This window comes from Grammomys surdaster, unplaced genomic scaffold, assembly GCF_004785775.1.
Source record: "Grammomys surdaster isolate TR1022 unplaced genomic scaffold, NIH_TR_1.0 126612, whole genome shotgun sequence".
Classification (NCBI taxonomy): Eukaryota; Metazoa; Chordata; class Mammalia; order Rodentia; family Muridae; genus Grammomys; species Grammomys surdaster.
In genome coordinates, this window is record NW_021621401.1 from 2,946,124 (window position 1) to 2,967,431 (window position 21,308).

At 41.2% G+C, this 21,308-nt stretch overlaps 1 protein-coding gene across 1 annotated transcript in view; it reads right to left on the minus strand.

The window, feature by feature from the left end:
* Positions 1-21,308, minus strand: part of Crebbp (CREB binding protein) — a 119,094-nt gene that overhangs the window by 5,715 nt on the left and 92,071 nt on the right. The window contains exons 17-28 of the mRNA XM_028760817.1: positions 18,436-18,554; positions 17,415-17,654; positions 16,765-16,853; positions 10,729-10,809; positions 8,964-9,020; positions 5,835-5,912; positions 5,457-5,524; positions 4,264-4,414; positions 3,810-3,956; positions 3,292-3,405; positions 2,198-2,363; positions 1,798-1,965 (exon numbers count right to left, since the gene is read on the minus strand). Coding sequence (XP_028616650.1) covers positions 1,798-1,965; positions 2,198-2,363; positions 3,292-3,405; positions 3,810-3,956; positions 4,264-4,414; positions 5,457-5,524; positions 5,835-5,912; positions 8,964-9,020; positions 10,729-10,809; positions 16,765-16,853; positions 17,415-17,654; positions 18,436-18,554 — 1,478 coding nt within the window. The remainder of the gene's footprint in view (positions 1-1,797; positions 1,966-2,197; positions 2,364-3,291; positions 3,406-3,809; positions 3,957-4,263; positions 4,415-5,456; positions 5,525-5,834; positions 5,913-8,963; positions 9,021-10,728; positions 10,810-16,764; positions 16,854-17,414; positions 17,655-18,435; positions 18,555-21,308) is intronic.

Consider the following 21,308-nt stretch of genomic DNA (forward strand, 5'->3'; position numbering starts at 1 on the left):
GGCCATACCTAAAGTTAACCCAGCTAAGAGGTTGTAGGTATCTCCTTGAGGAAGGCAAGTCCTTGCCCTCAGCACCTCAACTGCACACAAACCCAACAGTAGATGGACTTGTCAACACTTTCCCTACCACATGCTAAGTCCTTGGGTAGCCAGTGAGGGCCAGCTTAGGCACAAGACAGGTCCTCTGGATAGCTTTACTGACACCGAGCCAGAGGCCACCTTGGATGGCTCGGCTTGTTTTGTACTCCCTCCTTAAGAGTCTTGTTCCCCTTGGAGCGCAGCTGTCCTGTGCTGTGCTGTGCGCTAGTGACTCCTAAACCTGGACCCACATTCCACTTCCTCAAGGGATGCCACCACTACTGTCCTTTATAAGTCCAGACAAATTGTTCTAGGTCAGGCCACCTTTTTGCTCTGAGTCATGGTTTGGCCAGTGGTCTCTTGGTCACTTGGTCTCCACAACAGTATACTCTGTGCCAGCCACTGAGACCTGCTTGTTCTTTTAAGGCCAGGTTGAACATGGCCCCTCTCCAGCTTCCTTCTGAACCATTTTGTAGCAGAGTAAGAAACCACATTTTGGTGAGGACCAGTCAAGTTCCTGAGAAAGTGAAAGGATGGCTCAACCAGTGAGAGGAAGTTGGACAATGGGGACAGTTTGGGACCTCTTGGGAAGCACCAGGGACACAAACTTGTTTCATCTAGCCTGTGCTTTCTCTGTTAAAGCTGTCGTTTTGAAGATATAACTCAGGTGACCAGTGCTTGGCATATTGCTACCACTCAACAAATCATGTGTGCACTGAGTATGCATATGCTGACCTGCTGTTCCAGGTGCTGTCACATGCTGCCAGCTCTTCTAGCCCTGATGGAGCCCAGTCTCAACCACTTCTTTTGGGGCACTGCAAGTATCATCGCAGCCCACTCTGCTTCTCCCTCATCAGAGAATGTACCAGCTTCACACAACATACTACTTAATTCATGACTTCTCATATGCCAAGCATCCTCCACAGAATTAACTGTGCACATCTACTGAACCTACAACCATAACCACTACAAACCACTGTGAGCTCACACAGTGCCTTGTGATCTTCACTACAGCATACTTCCTCCACTCCCCTGAAGACCCCATCCCCATAACTCACATGGAATCCCTATGTCACTGTTTCAAAAGCCACCCCAGACCTCCTGCTGTCTTCTTTACCTTAAGCTCCTTTCTTCTCAGAGTTGCCCATCACCTGAAAACACACTATGCAGCTACTCAGTTCTTCCTATTCCTCCTAGTGTAAGATACCTATTGTTGTAAGGTACCTTGTGTAGTTCACTCTATACTACCTGGTACACAGGGATAGCAAACAGTGAACAAGCTGAAAACGAAAGGAAGGAAGGAAGGAAGGAAGGAAGGAAGGGAGGGAGGGAGGGAGGGAGGGAGGGAGGGAGGGAGGGAGGAAGGGAGGAAGGAAGGAAGGGAGGAAGGAAGGCAAAATGAGCTGCCACAAGCTTTAGCACAAGGCCAGCAGTTCAGTGGCAGTAACTTCCAGAATGCTTGCAAGTAAATCCCACCTTCTTCCGTGCACTTTACTGGCTCCAATAAGACATCCCTTCTCCCCTCTACTCTCCAGGTCTAACCAACTAGGCCCCATAGGAAATATCTCTTGTATAGAAACTTCACATCCGCTTATCATTGTTGACAGTGATATTCTATGTATGTGAATGAGAAAGAACATCACCACAGAAATAAGACAACAGCAAATGTATACTGTCCAGTCTGCCACTCTGGTGGCACAGCTCTAGTCGGGGCTGTACCTCAGGAGTCTCACTCGCTGCAGTACTCTCTTCTTTTTTCCTTTCTTCTTCTTCTTGTTCTAGCTCCTTAATGCTTTCTTCCAACACATTAGGCCAGAAATCTCCTTCAAAATAGGGCAACTCCTTGGCACTCGTGAGTCTGTCTTCGTTTGCTTGTTTGAAGATGTCCTGGGAGGAAGCAGATCAGAGGTGGTGTGAGGTCCCTGGGGGGTACTGACTGAAAGGCCCACTGCTTTGACCAACTGTACAGTTGATTCTGCATTTTCACCAGATGCTTCAAGGCTCTTGCTTTCTATTTCTTGTAAATGATTATAGTTATGAAGCAGCATGCCAGAGGAAAATATACAAAGTCTGTCAATCATCTGTGACAAACCCAGCACCTTCCGTCAGCAAGGAGTACCTTATAGTCATTAATGATCCTCTCTGCAAATGCCTTGTCCAGCATCTTCTTGTACCACTCCTGTAGTCGTTTTGGTTTGGGGATTTTCTGGTCAGGGGGATGGCAATGAAAGATGTAGTCATCTCCTTCACTTGGGGGACAGGCCCAAATGTGTCCTGTCACATACCTATAGGACATATACGAAGCAAGCCAGACAGAAGTGTCAGTGAATTCAGATCTATTTTTGATGAACTGTTGCTTAAGAACTTAAGCAACTTAACTAAATGAACTTAAGAAACTACAGAAAGGACAGAAATAAATATGAGGATAGACAAAAACAAAAGACATGACCATAATGCTACTGTAAGTCTTATAAAATACTTGGGCTCCAAACCAGTATGTGAATGGGGCAGGGGTGGAGGTGTTATCTTCATCGCTTGTAAATTCAACCCTAGATTCAATTCTGAGCACTGTGTTCTCAGAAGGACATGAATGGAGTTGAGCCCGGCAGGGCAGTTAAGGGATGTGAAACACTGGTTTCCTCCTTACTTCCTCCTGTGCACTGGAAAGGCAGCTCAGGCAAGTAATTTATCAAATTCTTCAGCAAATGCTTTCAGGTTTGGGAAACAAATGTGACAAGTGTGGTATAGAAACAGAAACACACTGCATATTGTATCACGATTGCCAATTCTAACAGAAGACCAGAAAAGACAAATGTACAGACACAAAGTAGATGAATGGTCGTTTTCGGCCAGGGGCGGGTGGGACAGGGAGTAGCAGCAAGAGGACACAGGGCTCTGTGCGGGAGTGAGGTACTTGGAGACTGATTAACGAGAATAGTTACACCAGTTAAGAACACTAAAAACCATTGACTCCAAGACCTGAAATAGAGTTAATACGCATGACATGAAGATTATGCCTCAATAAAGTGGAAAGAAAAGGAAAAGCAAGCAAGGCAGAATAGACACTGAGCTCTGGAGTCAGACATGCGGGAACCTCAGCAAACGTCTGAACCAATATATTGGAATAAAACACATGAAAGTAAATGAGAAAAACTTACTATTTCACAAAACAGACAAAAATATTTTTATTGATTCTGAATAATCCAGACTCACCCCAATTTCTTCACATATTCTAGATATCCAATGAGGATCTCATGGTAAACAGCTGTCCGGAGGCAGCGGGGCCGGAAGAAATGAATACTGTCCAGATAAGATATGTATACACGCCTGTGGGGCATAGGCAAGGGGTGTCATTTTTAACTCCAGGTAATCCTCAAGATTGAAAACAAACACCAACACCTAAAAGCTCCCAGAAATAGGTTTTGATATTTCAAAACAGGCCAAGTAACAGGATGTGAAAAACTGTAATCAAAGTTCCAGCTGAAAACTAAAGAGACAGAAATAATATCCTGCTGTCCAACAAAAGATATGGAAATCACCCCCCCCGGGGGGGGGGGGCAACTTAGGAGAATCCACTTCTTTGCCCCGCTCACCCAAAATCTAGACTAAAACTATCTCTGGGCCAGACTTTATTTTAATCTAGCACCAAAATATACAGCTCTACGATACCTGAGCCTTGATCATACAAAATAGGGCTAAAGGACACATTCAGAAGTAAGATGGAAGACTACCTTGTATTTGGTGGGGGGCAATCAGAGCCATATTCTTGCACATGCATTCCAAAAAAGCACACATCGACTCCATCAATTTCCTCAAAAGCAAAGAGTGCTTTGGTACGATATGGGAAAGATTCAGACATTTCTCCAGAATCCACAAACCTGAAACAAGCCAAAGCCTGGTGTTTACAAACGTGTGTTCCAACTGCTTTTGGGCTAAAGCTGCTCTGTAGAAGAGCTCGAGGCTAGGCAACCTCTTATAACAAACAGTCATAGCAGTTTCGGGGCTGTGCTGGAGTTCTTCCTGGTTCTGTTTCTTTGGTAAGGGAGTAACACCTCTGCTAATAAATTGGATTCAGAAAAGAAAACATGCTGGTTGCCATAAAGCTTCTGTATAAGGACATCACACTTGGAGTCCTACCGAGATAGGGACTACTCACAGTTTAGGACAGGAAGGAAGAACACAAACCTTGACTTCATTCCCGGCTTGACCTCCACAGTCTTGTCTGAGCTGGCCACCACTCTGACAAAAACCTCCCCAGCTTCAGGGTGATTCTGGCGCCGCAAAAACTTGTTCACTCGGTCTTCCAAGTGGTTTCCCAGTCGTGTGGTCTGCAGCCCTAAAACAGTTTCGAATGAACTAGATCAGGCAGAGCTGTTGTTGGGGTTATTTACCTCTGTTACTTTCAAGGACTAACAGCTGTTTTGTAAGAACAGAAGAGCACCATCCTACGACATCAGTGTCTTCGGAAGGAAAAGTAGATGTAGGACTGTAGGTACCGTGCTTCTCATCAGCTAGTTATCTGTCCATTTCTAACAGTAAGGGACAGGAGAGCCACAAAGATGGCCAGAATCTGACAGAACTGAGGCTGCTCAAGTTCTGGGTACCTCAGCAGAAACTTGTGAGACAGGCCCTGCCCTGGACCTATGCTGAGTAAAGTCTTCTGTATAGAGGGTGAACTATCTCAAGGATGCCAACAGGCAGACTACCTATGACTCCAGAACTAACTTAAAGAACTCTAAAAGCAACAAGGAACATGACATACCCTTGGCCCAGTCAATGGCTGAGTTCCCTTCTGCCTAGCTCACTTGCAGTCTAAAATGGAGCTTAGGACTCCAGGGCAGGGATCCAGCATCAGCCAAGGACTGCTTACCGCCTTCAGGGCTAACTGACTATTCTGACAAAGCACAGGTGTAGCGCCAAAGGGCCTCACAAGACCACCATACTTGTTAAAAATCCTTGAAGGAAATTCTCTTCATTCTCACCCATACACTCCAGGACAGCAAGCTTTGTTCCCACAGGATAGCCTGAAGCTCAAAACCCAAAACAGCTCCCAAAAGTCTGTGACAGCACCCTTTCTGGATAGGGCTCTTGGTTTTGAGCTAGTTGAGAAGGATCTGGCAACAAATGTTCTTCTCTTAGTATTTCTGAAATCTACTTACTATCTAAACTTTCTTAACTGTTATTGAAAACATGATCCTAAGTGGCTCAAGCTGAGTGATTCCAATGAAACATGTACAAAGCACTAGAAAAACTTACCCATGACAACTGGTGACCATTGAGCTCTGAACCCTCACACTGAGAGGTTACAAAAAAAGAGAGGAGAATCTAAGAAGTTCAAAGCACACAATCCAGGAAACAGAAATCTTCAGTAAACTTACTCTTAGCACTGAATTTGTTTTCTTTCCGAGGTCTGCCAGTTTTCTTCAAGCAGTTGTCACACACAAAACTGCACAACAAATAATGGATGTGATCAGATTATACTCAACAGTGTATGTTGCCAAACCAGTGAAATGCAGCACTGATACTTTGCTGGCAGTTGAAATCACATCATTGGGAAAAGAGTGAGGAGACAGACTGTCTTGGAGTCTACAATTTGTAAAGCAGGCAAACACAAGACTTAAATTTAGAACCAACTGTCATCTCTCTTAATTGCTGAATTCTTGCTGACAATGAACAAGACTTGGGAGCACAGCCACCTCCCCCAAGAATTATGCACAGCTGCTCCCCCTTCCCAGAGATCACAAAATATCACGCACCCTGAAGGCCAAATGATGTCATAATGTAGAACGCAAATCTGATGCATCTTCCGGCCACACTCTTTGCAGTCAACAAAACTGGAGACAAGAAAACCAAGTTATACACCAGGAGCTACACAGCTGTAGAGCTTGAATGTACGGCACACAGTGTTGTTGTCTAAGCGGTTGCTAGGAGCTCTGACATCATGTAGGTGCTGAGAAACCCAGATGTGCTTTGCACAGTCACCTACATTAGTTAATTTTATTAGGGAAGAAACTGGCCCCCCACTTTTTTCTTTTGAGAAAAAAAGGTCTGGCCATGTAGTCCAGCCTGGCTTTTAACATATAATTCTTTACTCAGATTCTTGGGATTTAAATCAGGTTGCCCCATTTCCATAGCAAATGCCATTATTCATTAAGTAATCTTGATGACTCCCAAAACTTTTGTTTGTTTTTCAGACAGGGGTTCTCAGTATAACAGAACCTTGGCTGTCCTGAAGTCACTTTGTAGATCAGGCTGGTCTCAAACTCACAGAGATCTGCCTGTCTCTGCTGGGATTAAAGTTGTGTGCTACCATACTCAGCCCCTTAAACCTTATTTTTAAACATTACTATGGTAAAAGTATATTTCAGTCCAGTGATTCTAACTTACTATGCCCTTTCAAGACCTATTCTTTCTCTATGTAAATTTCAAGTACCTAAATGGGCTTAAAAAACAGAAAAGTATTTTCAGTGTTATAAATATTTGCTCCTAATTTTCAGACCCCACTCACCCCAAAGCTACAGAAAGAAAAGTAGCTAGATGATAGCAGCCCTCATTGGCCTGAAGCACAGGAAACATCTGCTCTGAGTTGGTGACAGAAGGCATCAATGCTAACACAAAGTGGATAGGCTTCTCTGAGTACACTCAGTCTCCTGGTACCACTTAAACAATTTAGCTACAGCCACTTCCAAGAGCATTCTTCTCACTCTCAAGAGCAGACTCCAATAGGAACCCTCAACACCAAACCATCCAGTGGTCAAATATTTTGCTTTTTAGTTTACTGTCTCACTGCTACCAAAATCCACATAGCACGAAAATTTAGGGTACCAGAAAGCATCCCAGTTTCCTTGAGAGAAGCCAAGTTCTTGATTCTGCCTAGTTCTTCCTGTCCCTTCATCATGATGCACACCTGCTATCCAACCATCTAGCTATGGTATGTCCTAATCAGCCTCCCTGCTGCTGTTCTCTTTGGGAAGAGAAACCCACAGGGAACACTGTGGGACAGTGGCAGCATGTCACCTCACCATATGCCACTCGGTCATTTGTGGCCTTCACTCCATTCCTCCAGTGCTATACCCTATCAACTAAGTGTATCACCAGTCTCTGAAGTGAGGTTGGTTGGCCTCCATGCTGAGGTGAAGTAACTCTCTTGAGTCACCCAATCTCTACAGATTCAATTCTTCCTTCCACTGTCAGGAAAGAAAATACCAAAACTGTTCCGTGTCTGTGACAATCCCTCCATGACACTATACTTACTATGGAGCTCTTACTTCTATCTGACAATATTGCCTCTTCTCCCTCCAACAGGTCCAGCTTTAATTGAACTCTGACTTCCTGCCTAGGCTGCACCTAAATCTACCCAGGAGTTCTGGAGACCGAAATCTGATGCTTCATGACCCCCACACAAGCCCACTCAAATGGTCTAGGGGTGTCTCTGTCTCTCTCTAAGTTTTTCTGTAGAAACAGGATCTCAGCTATTCAGCCCCAGCTTCTCAACTGTTGGGAGTAGAGGGGAGTAACACCACACCCTGCTGTAGAGGTGGTCTTTCTACACTAGACATGGGGTTAAATTCATTAAGTGTCCCTATCACCACATCCTATGGAAGGAGATCTTTACCCTCAGGCTTGACTGGCACGTATGTTTTGAATATCTTGTGTTCTTTCCTTTATGTTAAAATGTTACGTCCTCCTCTCTAGCACCTGCTCTTTGGTAAGAATCACTGACTCCAGGAAGCCAACCCCAACAGTGATGCTGCTGTGCCGATGGTAAAAGCTTTCACCTGTGGAACCAAGCACACTGTGCCTCTTGCTGCCTGCACTCATCTGTTGCTGCAAAAAGAAACTTAAAACCCACACAAAAAGGGCTGGAGAGATGGCTCAGGGGTGAAGAACACGGGACCCAAGTTCACCTCTTCCAAACAAACAAGGTGGTTCATAGCCAGCTGTAACTCTGACACCCCATTTTAGCCTCCAAAGACAGCAGGCATACATGCCCTGCATATAGATACATTTAGGAAAACATTGATACATATAAATACATCATCATCATAGGGATGATGGTGACATGACAACATAACGTGGAAAGTCAGAAACAAAACTGAACTGTTGCTAAAGGTACAAGTGTGTCTGTGGAACCATCTCTACACACACCAGCATTTATTAGGTATACAATCCTGTCCCTAGGTATCAGATAGGATAGAGGAAGTAAACTTCCTGAAGGAAATGGGTGGTGAGTCAGCATATTCCATTACAGCAGCTGACCTCTCTGGACCTGGGGCCGAGAGAACAAAGTAATTACTGCTAGCTCTCACACCTGCCCCAAGCTTTAGAAGCCACTAAACATCAAAATTTGTAAATGAAACACTCTCAGGAGTGAGGGCAGTGGGACAAGACAGTTTTAGATGGTGGTTCCAAGACCATTGGGGAATTTCTCTAGGATGATATCATCACTTCAAGTTCCTACCTCTGTTTGTTATAGAATAGCACTGAGCAGTCCTTAAGAGATGCCTAGGACCAAACTCTCAAGATGTCTCATCAAAACTAAAACAGCCACATAACCATATCACTATTAAAATCCAGCAATAGGAGAATATGTTAGAGAAATCTACAGTGAGTTTTAAATAACTTCCCAAAAGACACCCTACTTTTATTATCTCATAATCTAATCACAGGTAATAACTTTCCTCATCTAAGACTGAAAATAAAAAAGAGCCAGGCAGAGTAATGCACATTTTTAATCCCAGCACTCCAACAAGGCAAAGATTTAGGGTTTATGAATTTAGAACAATCAGAGACACAAAGAGAGAACCTGTCTCAAAAACGAACAAAGGAAAGAAAAACAAACAAACAAAAGGTAGAGGTGTGTGTGTGTATGTGTGTATACTCACGGTTCAGGATCTAAGGTATCATTTTTCTTCTTTTCAAATTGATCCTTGGAAATTGTCCTTATTTAAAAGAAAAATAAACATCTTAATTGACTGACATAGATTCCTCTACCAACTGTTTTTTCCTAAAAAGTATCTGTTCTGAACAACTATTAGCTTTACTCTAAGATTTAATTAAGACTCATCAGTATATGATGGTAAAATTGTGTTGGGATTTAAACATGTTTATTTTCATCAAGTTCATATGGCAAATAGTGGCTAAATTGGACTAAGACCACAGTAGAATGGCAACATACCCTTAATGCAAGGTGGGGGAGCATCCATGGAGGAGTTCCCACTATGGAAGGGTGGATTATTTGGGTATCAACTGAGTGTATGTGAATTACTTCATACATGTATGCAATTATATAACCTTTTATTTGGCGTTGTTTCTTGAGAGAAAAAAAAAAGGGGTACTTACTTGTGCATGTGTGTATGTGGACACAAATGTCACAGTGCTTGTGTGGAGATCAAGGAACAACTTTGTCAAGTTGTTGGTTCTCTCCTCCCACCTTCATGTAGGTTCAGGGATACATTTCAGGTTGCCAGGCTTGCAAGGAAAGTGCCTGTACCTATCAATTCATCACACTGCCCCTTTTCTGCAGCTTTAGTTTATTCTAAGTGACATACAAACACTTTCGAAGTTGGATATATCAATGATATAGTATCTGGCACTTGTGCACACTATGTAAATCTTAAACTAGGCTAAACATATTAACCACCTCCAACACTTATCTTTGGAGAAGGAGTGCACAAAAACTTTCAAAATCCTTCCTTGTAGGCTTTTTGAAATGTACAACACATGAACTGCTATCTACAGTCACCAGACTGTGCAAGAGTACTCCACAGCTTTTGCTGGTATCTAACCAAACCTTAGCACTTATTGATCAGCCTTCTCCTATTCCTGCCTCCAACAATTCAATGATTAACTCCAATTAGACCAAAGAATTAAGATGACAAGGGTAATGAATTATTTCTGGAGCATGGGTTTCTTGCTTTTGAGACCTAGTAACTCTGGAGGAGCAAGACTTCCTACAAGACCAGAAACATGGAAGATTAGAGAACTTAGTAAGTGGAAAAAGAGGACTGTAAAGTGCCCGGCAGGCTAAAGGCAGATATACAGGCCAGCAGGCCTTTAGGTATTTCACAAAAAGTTGAACAAACACTGTGGTTTTCATTTCTCTTGTTATGGCTTGATTATGCTGACATTCAAAAGGAACCTTACCATAAGGTAAGCAGATATATGCAGGAATGGCTTAACATACAAGATGGAGGCAGCTAGGAAGCAAGAGTCAGGCCACCAGCAAGGAATGATATATATATTTTTTACATTATACTAGAAAATGTGGATAGAGAATTAGAATCTGAACTGCATTAGTTCAGTTGCTTAAAAAGACCAAAGGTTTAAAAGGTCAAGTTTAACTCCAAAAGTTTTTTTTTTAAAAGGTGGTGTTGATGATATGTATATGAAACTTATTTTCTGTGGATAAGGCTGCCTGGCTTCTTAGATATAACTGAGGTTAACATTTTTCAAGCAAAGGTTGCCCATCACCATGAAGAAATCTACTTGTCAGTAAGATATACGAAGGTCAAGGATTAAATGAACTAATCCTGCCTTGGATGGAGCTCTCTGGCTGACACCTATATCTTTAAGTGTCACTGTTCATACAACCCGTTTACATTAAATGTGGGTATAGTCAATATGGAAGGATGACAAGATCATACTCACGTCTGAGGTTGGGAAGGGTCGTCACCCAGGGTCACATTCTCGCCCTGGATCTCTGTGAAACACTTCTCACAGAAATGATACCTGTCAGCAAGAAGGCCATACTTGGGTGAACTGGTCCATCACAACATACAGCCACCCAAGCAACGAAGCCACCAATCAGAGCAGGGCAGAGCACCACGACGAAGGGGGGGCGTTGTTGGTTGATTGATGGGTCAGTGAGGACAATGAAAGGAACAGGGGCAGGTGGGGAAGGGCAGAATTAGAGAACAGGGAAGGGGACAAATAGCACAGACACAGAGGTAAGACGCAAACACCAGACAACACAGAGCAGAAAGCCAAGGCAAAGCATTGATTAGCATTCGGTCTCATTGCACGCATCATAGGCCATCATCACTAACAACCACAGGTTTGATCCGGCTCCAAAATGCAAATGCTTTCAAGGAGTTAATACTAGGATTGCATGGAGCCTAAATTTAGAAATCTGAATTTTGTTATAAAATCAAATATTGAGCCAGGGTTTAAAATAGAAAATTTTTCTTTCAACAACAGGATGAGAAAAAAGCCTTTAAAAAGCAAGTTAAACTGGAATAGCTTTAGTTTCCAAAATGGAAATTTTATGCTTGACAGCATCAGAAGTTTTATTTCCAGAATTAAGCCAGATCTTTCAATGTGTGACAATGTTGAGCACCCAGAACCATTTTTTGTAGTTGTTACTTTTCTGTTATTTTTCTCATATTAATCACGGAGTTAATTATGTTACAATACAAATGAAACCAAATCCATATTCTAGACAAACACTTAACAGAAATGCAGTCAGGGTCAAAGACTTTCCAGCCATTTATTAATAAATATATACAGAGAAAAACTGTGATATATTGTATAAATAATACAATATATGCAAACCCACAAACAATTTTGATAAGTTTTGATTCATTTCTAAGCTTTGATATGAACTTTGATACTGGGACCAATCATTCATCTTGAGATACATGGCGAATGACTGTTCTGACTTGGTAACAACCCAAGTTAAGCAAATTTAGAGAGTTGATCTTTAAATAGCACAATCTGCATTTGAAAAATTCTCCATCATCCCAATTTCTTGTGTGATAATATAGAGCCTGGGCTCATGCTGGTAAGTGGATACGATTAAAAATAAAGACCATTAAATGTTTGGAAAGGACATGAATGAGAAGTTAACAAAAAGCAGGTGGATTCTGCATAAAACAAGATGAGCACACAAAAATACTATAAAATAAACAAGCTCAATGGAGGTAAATTACACAGGCAAAAAGATGAGCATAAGCCAGCAGCAGCAGTACAATCAAATGCAGGTTTAGCTCAAAACTACATCTACATGATGCCAAGAAGGATTAGTATTAGGGACACTGATGAGACTTGGAGCACTGAGCTGAGCCCCAGTGCAGAGTGAGACGCAGTAAACTGTGCTCACTCAATGACTCATTCACCACTCGCCAGCATGCTCATTCACTCTTTTAATCACTCACTCAGCTACAGAATGAGCCATGAGGAGAGGACCCCACAAGTCCCAGTTTTCATTGTCATTAAAACATCAAGCATTTTGTTCATAGACTTCACTGACACATGTAGCCGATTTAAAACATAAACTTCATTCAGAGCATTCATAATATCTCAAGGTTATCCAATTTTTCACATTCTGTTGATAAACAGGTCAGATTCACAGCAGATAACTGGGCTAATAATAATTTCTTGCCAGGACAAGATTAAAAATTGAGTAGGAACAGATAGATAGCAGTTTTGTATATTTTTAAATGAACCATAGTATTGTCTCTGTCATTCACTATTTTGTAAGTATTCTTAGAGACCCTTAAGAAAACCCTCCACATACAGCAGGACATGGCACAGAGCAGACATTCCCTCAAGCCAAAAACTTCACTGTTAAAAACAAAGCGATCCATTCATTCTATTAGCAAACATCCTACTGGGGTCCAGCAAGGACCACTCGGCAGCGTGGAATAAAACCACTACAGTCACGACTGAGTCACGAGTTAAAAACCTGGAAAAACTCAGCTATTTTAGTCAGTTATTAAAGCCTAGCAACATCCAGGACACAAAAATATGAACCTATCCTTTTCCATTGGTAGAAACTAATGTAGAAAGAGGCACTGATGACTGAGAGACAGCCTCAAGAGTGGCTACGGAAACCTAAGCTCTCTAAGGTATGTGACCAAGTCCCGAGAACGTCAAGGTCACAACATTTAAGGGGTAGTGCATCTATCCCAAAGCAATAACAGTGAAATTACAGATAATCAAGCCTGTTCATTAAGGTGAGAAGTCAGGCCCATGACCTCACTTCATCAAACTTCACGGAGAGGAAGACAGTACAGAACAGGCATCTTTCTAAAGAAGAGGAAACAAGTCTGGTCTTGGATAATAGATGTCAATGCAGACTGTCTTATTTTGACAATTTAAACTTTATTCTCCCTAAAAAATAAAGGTTCAGAGGTTCACTTTTAATAATAACAGGCCGGATAACATTTTGTCTAGTGTGAAGGAAGTAGTGTGATGAATATGGAACCAAGGAGAAATATTTCATGTAATCAATGACAATGCACATCTGGGTTGCTAAGTTGGCACATATAACTATATGGTTTAGCTGTGAGGGTAGTTTAATTTATGACTTTTTCAAATGCAGATTGTTTTAAGACCTCTATCAGCATTTAGTTATCTACAAATAATTTCAATGTTATCTTCAGATAATTACTAGAAAAGCTCCAACAGTTTCTTAAAAGTGAGTTACTTTCAAATTTTAAAAGGGTAGAAACAAGTGAAAATGTAATCATACATAAACATTAAGAATTTCACTTGCTTAAATGCTGTATACAATGTTTTACTGATTTAGGTGTCTAAAAATTTAGCACACAAGTGACAAAACAATTATTTATTGGAACACAACAGTGTTCATAATTGATTTGAAAAAAAAAAAATCACAAGCAATTAGTTAGAATGTTCAATCCAAAACTTGCCCATTCCTTCCTTAGAATCATGGAGTACTAATTTATATTCTTCATTCTAAGAGCACAGAAGGAATGGTAAAAGCTTTTGAAATGTATCAGACACAGGATAAGACTCCTATATTTTGATTTTCACTTAAGAAAAATATATCACTTTTGTTCAGTAAAAGTGGAGTTCTACACAAAAAGAAAATTAGGCATTCTAGGACTTCTAGAATAGTTCTGGTGCTTGTCCTTTACCACTGAACTTTTCTTGATCATAGCTATCAGTCCAATTTACCTTTAATTATACTCAGTGGATTGGGCTCAGGTCTGTGTAAGTCATCAGAAGCATTGTTTGCTAAGCATTCAGGAACAGTCAAACAATGCAAGAGCCCAAACATTTACAGAAAGTGAGTAGCTTCTTGTCTTCTTTCTAGATCAAAATTATGCTAGCTAAAAAAGTATCAGGCACAGTATTTTTCATGGCATAACTAATACTCATCCATACAATCTTGTAACTCTAAAGCCAGATGTTGTGGTCTTTGCCTGTAATCCTAGTACTCAGGAGACTGAGGCAAGAAGATCAAGTTTGAGGCCATCTGCAGCTACAGATGAGACACTGTCTCAACAAAACAAAACAAAAACCAAAACAAACCAACTTAAAAATTTATACAGATCACAATGGTCCTCAAAGTACATTCCTATATACTAATCCACTGAAGATAGGACATGAGCCTGTTAGCGAAGATGCTACTGAGCCTCTATCGTGGACAAGGTTAAATTTGATACATCATGGGATGTGCTAAAGAGGACACAACTCCTGTATAATACATGGTCACTGTGGGAGAATCCCATTATGGGGGGGGGGGGTTACAGTATCCTTTTCAATTATGTCTTCCAATGTTTCTACTGAAAGGCTGAGGGTAGCACAGCATGAGCAATGTCCTGGATTCTAGTCATAGCACTAACTCTACCTCTACCTCTACCTCTACCTCTACCACCACCACCACCACCACCACCACCACCACCACCACCACCGACCACAAGACAAAACCAAACCTTCACAACACCATCCCTCAACAAAACATTGGATTTAAGGGTGTGTGTGTGTCTGTGTGTGTGTGTTTGTGTCTGTGTGTGTTTTTCGATAGAAACCCAGCTATATGTTGAGTACTCAGTAGCACAAGCTGTTCACTTCTAATAAAGATGACTCTAAGCCGGGAGAAAGAACAGTTGATTGGTTGGTCACACAGGCTTAGAGTTTTGCTTCTTAAAATTTTTTATTTATTTGTGTATCCATATGTGCATTGGAGATCAAAGAGCAATCTGAGGAAGTTAGTAGTCTTCTTCTTCTTCTACTGTGTAAAAGTGGAGATGAAACTCTGTTGGGTCATCAAGCTTGACAACAAATGCTTTAACATTAAGTTATTTTTTGGGAAAAACATTCGCATAAGAGCCATCATGGAGATATTTTCTTTGAAAGTTACAAGCATTGCTCTCTTGCCTCTTGCTCTGTCTTTTTGCCCCTTCCCTCTCCTCCCCATCCCACATGCTCATGGCCAGCATCCACTCTCTCTCTGACTTTCTGTCTCTACTATCCTCTCAACTCCCCTCCCCATGCCCTGAATAAACTCTATACTTGGAAAAAAAAAGGGGGGGGGGCAAGAAAATTATGAGCATAACTCAAAAAAACACACTTGAGAAAAAAATTTCAATATTCCAAACTTGTCAGGTCTATATACATATGTACCTCTGAGCAAATAAACAGCCTGCTTTGTATGATTATGTCCCAAATAGGAAAAGGGATAAATATCCACAGCAGTAAACCCTGAGGCAATGCAAGCCTAAGACAGAGAACACAAATGAAGCTCCCTCTTGGTCACACAGATGTTCTCGTTTCTGGCTCATAAAATGGAGTCCATAGTACTGCTTTCAGTGTAAGTCATAACTTAGGCTTCCGCCATGAAGCCTTTGTGCTGCAGCAACAAGGCGATAAGAGGTCTCATAACAGAACGAACAGGAATTTAATTTCAACTTCATCTCAGCAAAAATCCAGATAAGCAATTTTCAAATAAGACCCAAACTATGGATTGTTGTTGTTGTCTTACTGCTCCCCTGTGTAAGGAGATCTGCTCTAATCTAATCACCGTCACATTCCTAAAGAATGGCAACTCTTTCCCAGGTAAGCCTACCACTCTCAAAGCCTTGACAATAAATAGTATCACACACAAAAGTGTTCTTTAAAACAAACAAATAAAACAAAAAACATCAGGGCCTTGCCATGCTCAGACCAGCCTCACACTCAAAATTCTCCTTCCTGTCTCACCTTCTAATTGCTGTGGTACCAGATTTACAAACAAGCCCAACAAGGGAGTTACTCTTGAACTCAATAAAGAACACTAGCCCTTCCTAACATTGCAGTGTTAGAAAAAGAGTATTCTTGTGTTCTTATTTTCTTTTTCAACTAATAAGTTTTTCTACCAGACCAGCAATGCCAAATGATGTTGATATGCATTTGCTGTAGAATAAAATACAACTTTCTATTTTGTGAGTACCTTAAAAGTCATTTTGGGCTTTTCCAAGGTTAGTTTCAACTTTAGCTTCTTGGTTACAGTGTTCTATTTTAGGTAATTACTAACTACAGAACTACAGCCTCAGACTAAAGTAAGATTACAAATTTTCATTATAGATGTTTGCCTTTCTTCCCAGAGAGGGGGCTGTCCTGAAACTTACTATGTTGACCAGGCTGGCCTCAAACTCACAGAGATCTGCCTGTCTCTCTGCCTCCAAGTGCTGGGATTAAAGGCCTGTACCACCATGCTCAGCAAATTTATGTTTTAAAATCAGGAAAAGTAAAAGGTACTCTCTGGGAGGGCTGACTGCCCTGTGCCCATTGCATCTGTCTGTGGTACCTGACTGACCAAGAGGTAGAGAAATGTAGCACTTTTTATAGGAATTTCAGGAAATAAGAAACACATTTGGGCTATGATCACATACACAATCCTTGCCCTAACTAACACCTTCATTTCTTCTGGAATGCAGGGTCCTGCATGATGCTTACCTATTCTGATAGCTGTAGTAGGCTGCATCACGAGGAATGGTACACAGCTGCTTTCCATAACAGCACAAAGTCTGTGGGGAGAACTCATACTGCAAAAACAAGAAGAAAATACTAAACATATATTCAACTTACCATCCTCAAATATTCTAAGCATATTATGGAACTGGACCCAATTGGTTATTAACTAGAAGACAAGGTAAAATTCTAACAATGTTAGTAACTATTTCAGGACATTTTTGGACTTAATGTGACAGAATTGGCGTATCGGTGGTTTCAGGTACTACTGGTTTCAGGTACTACAGTCAGATGCAATGGGCACAGGGCAGTCAGCCCTCCCAGAGAGTACCTTTTACTTTGACTATGACATCATGTCAAGAATTCAACTGTTACAAAGACCACACTAGCCAGGCAGTGGTAGCGCACACCTTTAATCCCAGCACTTGAGAGGCAGAGGCAGGTGGATCTTTGAGTTCAAGGCCAGAGCCAGAAAAGCCAGGGACAACATAGAGAAAGCCTGTCTCAAAACACTAAAAATAAAACAAAACGAAACACAACATCCCCCAAACCCCAAGTCAACAGTATGCCCTAGAACTTCCAACACTAACTTGACTGGATTAGACAGAAAAGTTGGATTTCCAGAAATACTATACCTTTCGTCCACAGCAATATCCAAGAGACTGCATGACAGGGTCAATTTCTTGTTCAAAGACCTCTGCAAGTTTACTGCAAAATTTATACACCCGGGACGTCTTACGATTATATAGCCAAGCATTGTTGAACATAAGCCAGACATCATCCACATACTGCCAGGGTTCTTGATATTGCCCTGTGTCCAGCTTTCGTTTGATGGTAGAAAGGTCCATAGGATTCTTCACAATATCAAAATAATCCTTAAAAAAAAAAAAAAAAAGTCAACCCCGTGAGTGTATCCCCAAAGTTTTAACAAAACAGAAAATACCAGACATTTTGTTCCCAAGAGTAAAAAAACGAAAATAATCCCAAATATTCTACTCATTTAACTCATTAACATGGCAACTGGTAAGAGCAAATATAATTAAATTACTGCAAAGGCTATAAGCTAAAGGAAAAAAAGTGAAAAGATTATCAGAACCCATATTTTAATGAAAATGAGAATTTTAATTTACTGAGTTAAAATGTATACTTCTCCAGATTCCCTTTGGTCTACATAAAATACAACCAATCTTGAAACTACTGCTGTTCAGGGCCTGTGGGGGCACATGCCTTTCCAAGTCTCCAGGGATATCAGATAGGAATTGATATGGATAGCATAGTTGATTTTTTTAAATTCTTCAAGCCAATTCTTTTAGATAAAACTTGTACACAAAGCCTCAAATATAAGGGTCTCTGTGCTATGAGGTAAGTGGGCTTGAACTCCAGCAAGTGTTTCTGATCCATCAGTAACTGCTGACAGACACTGACTTTTATATTAGAAAAATAATCTTCAGAGCAAGGTTAATCATTCCTTATTCGCGCCCCCCCCCCCTTTTTCTGAGACAAGAGTTTCGCTATGTAGCCCTGGCTTTCCTGGACCTCATTTTGTAGACCAGGCTGGCCTCAAACTCTCAAGTGCAGGGTAAAGGGATGTACCACCAATACCCAGTTTGGACATAAAACCATAGATACTCTAACATAGTTTTCATATCAACTTACTGGGATTCCTAGGAGCTGAGGATCTACAGGCTGACGAAAAGGCAGAGACTCTGGGTCCTGTCGATAGAGTGCTTCTAGAGTTGGCATAAGCGCCTGGCGTAGCTCCTCAGGTTTAAAGACTAAAGGGAAAAAACATCACACACACAAAAAAAATCACAAATGGGTGCTCAGACACAGCTATTACCACATTCAAACAGTTAGCTTGCTGTCTTCTACTGCCCGCAAACATCCTCTCAAGTCCTCGGGCACTTCGTTATCATCAGATTCCTTGACCTAGACGTCTACGTCGTGGTTACTGAACACATTAATGGGGCCTTTAAATCTGTCCACAAGACAAAACTCATCACCAATGAATTTGTTTCAACAAAAGTTTCTAATATTTAAATGTTGCTAGAATAGAAAACAAAGCTAATTCCCAACTCTGTTTCCCTGGTCAAATTGGGCAATAAATAAACCAATTTCACTGCGGGACCTGTGTGCGTTCTCTGGATGCTCTTCTGTCCTTGGCTCACTTGGCCCTAATTCACCCTCATATACAAATGTAAAAAGTAACTGAAGTAAAGAACAATAGGAAGTTTCTAGAAGTCTGATAGTATTCCTCTAGTATCTGTCAGTGTCCATTGCTCTTACCTCTTACCCACCACGTTTCCTACCCACTCTGGTGTTACCATTACCCTGTAATTCCAGTGCTCAGGAGAGTGAAGCAAGGGGACTGGAGAGTGAAATCTAGGCCAGCTTGGGCTACAGAGTGAGACCTTGTCTCAAAGTAAGCCAGCTAGCCAACAAAAAATTTAAAAAAATAAAAATAAGCAAAAAAAATTAAAAATAAGATGACTGCCAAATACCTTTAAATTCAAGTTTTACTTTCAAAAAAGAAAAACTAAATAAAGCTTTTATTGGCACACAACCACGTTCTCATTTGCATATTGTCTGCTGCTGCCTTTGAGGTGATTAGTTTTAACAGAGATGTATAAAGTCTGAAATAGCACAGAAAAGGCCTGCTGACAGGTGGAACTTAACAGGACATGCTACATTTCCAGTATTTGAGAGGTAGAAGAAGAAGCAGAACAGCCTGACCTACCCAGAGAAAGACCTTATCTTAAAAAAAGTCTGCTCATGCTGGGTGTGACAAGCAGGTGCCTTTAATCCTAGTACTCAAGCAGAGATAAATGGATCTCTGTAAATTTAGGCTAGCCTGGTCTACAAAGTAAATTCCAGGTCTCTTAGTAGTACATAGTAAGACCCTATGTCAAAAAAAAGTCTGCTCATGGGCTAGTAAGATGGAGCAGTAGTACACAAAGCATTTGCTGCTAAGCCGTATACTGTGGACAGAGACATAGGACAGACAGACACACACATCTTAAAAGAAAAGGTCTGACCACTCTCATTTCTCTCCCCAGTGATAACTGAAGTGACTAAATGTGTCTCATTGTGTTTATTCACTAATTAAACAATGATTTAAAGTCTATGCTAAGTAAAGTATTTTCAAATTCCTATCTTTACCATACTCTGTAATAAGACTCCATCATAAGGGCTCACAGAGAAGTCAGTAGCTGTATCAGAACCAAGTGCTCTGCAACTAATGAGCTGGTGTGACACAGAATGTGTCATTCCACTTTGTTAGCATCAAAACCTTAATTCAATAAGAATGGTAAACCATACAGTTTTCAAAGTGTATGGATCATAAGCCTCATGCTGTCCAATGTGGTAGTAACCAGAAATATGTGGTACTGAAAGTTCAACAAAGCAATTTTACATAAACTAAACAACTCAGTTTCCCAATCACCCGTTACAACTTAAATGGTTAAGAATCACATGGCAGGCTGGGCAGTGGTGGCGCACGCCTTTAATCCCAGCACTTGGGAGGCAGAGGCAGGTGGATTTTTGAGTTCGAGGCCAGCCTGGTCTACCGAGTTCCAGGACAGCCAGGGCTATACAGAGAAACCCTGTCTTGAAACCCTCCCCCCCCACCAAAAAAAAAGAATCACATGGCAGATAGTCAACAAAATAAGAGGCACAGGTGTGACATATCTATCATTGTAGACTGTTCTAGCACTGTGCAAAGCCTCACTGGGAGAGGGGAGGAAGATCTCTAAGATTAAACTACCCACTAGTGCGGTAGTTTAGTGACACTTAGGAGACAGATGAATGGGAGGGAGGTTCTTTCAGTTTTTGTGGCCTCTCTACTCAGAGGAAAAAGAATGGCAGCCAACTGAGGACATCCTCATGCTCTGAGTAAACCTCCACTTCCCGCACGTGCCTTCATGCTTCTCTGTAATGGAACAGAGAACCATGCTGTGAAGAAGCAGTCTCGGGAACCAGCAGCAGGAGCCAGGGTGTGTGTGTGTGTGTGTGTGTGTTGTTGATATTACAGCATCAGGTATGTCAGTACTTGGAAAATGTTCACAACTCAAATGACCTAGTTCTCTGGATAATGCCAACTCACCCTCAAGAACCTCTGCTCGTTGTCTCTTGAAGCATCTACCAAAGCAGTGTCTATCCCCAGTTACCCCCAAAGAGCCACCTATCACTCTTCATAGTAAGTTATTGGAATGAGAATGGATGTTCCTCACACAGCTCAAACAATATTATTACACAGCAGAACACAGAGCAGTTCTCAAGACCCTAATTCAGCTGCCTAACTCTCTTCAAATCACTGAAAGATTACAAAATAATGTCACATTTTTGGACTATTTTTGCTAGAAAAAGATAATATTTTTGTACAAATGTGTTAAATGAGGCTAGCAGTATCACAGGTAGAAGACTGGTTCTATTCACCAGGTTGGGGTGGGATAAATGGTACCACTAACAGACTTATTAATTTAAATGAATTAAATATTTTTCTCAGGTTTACGTCTTAAAAGGTTAAGTAA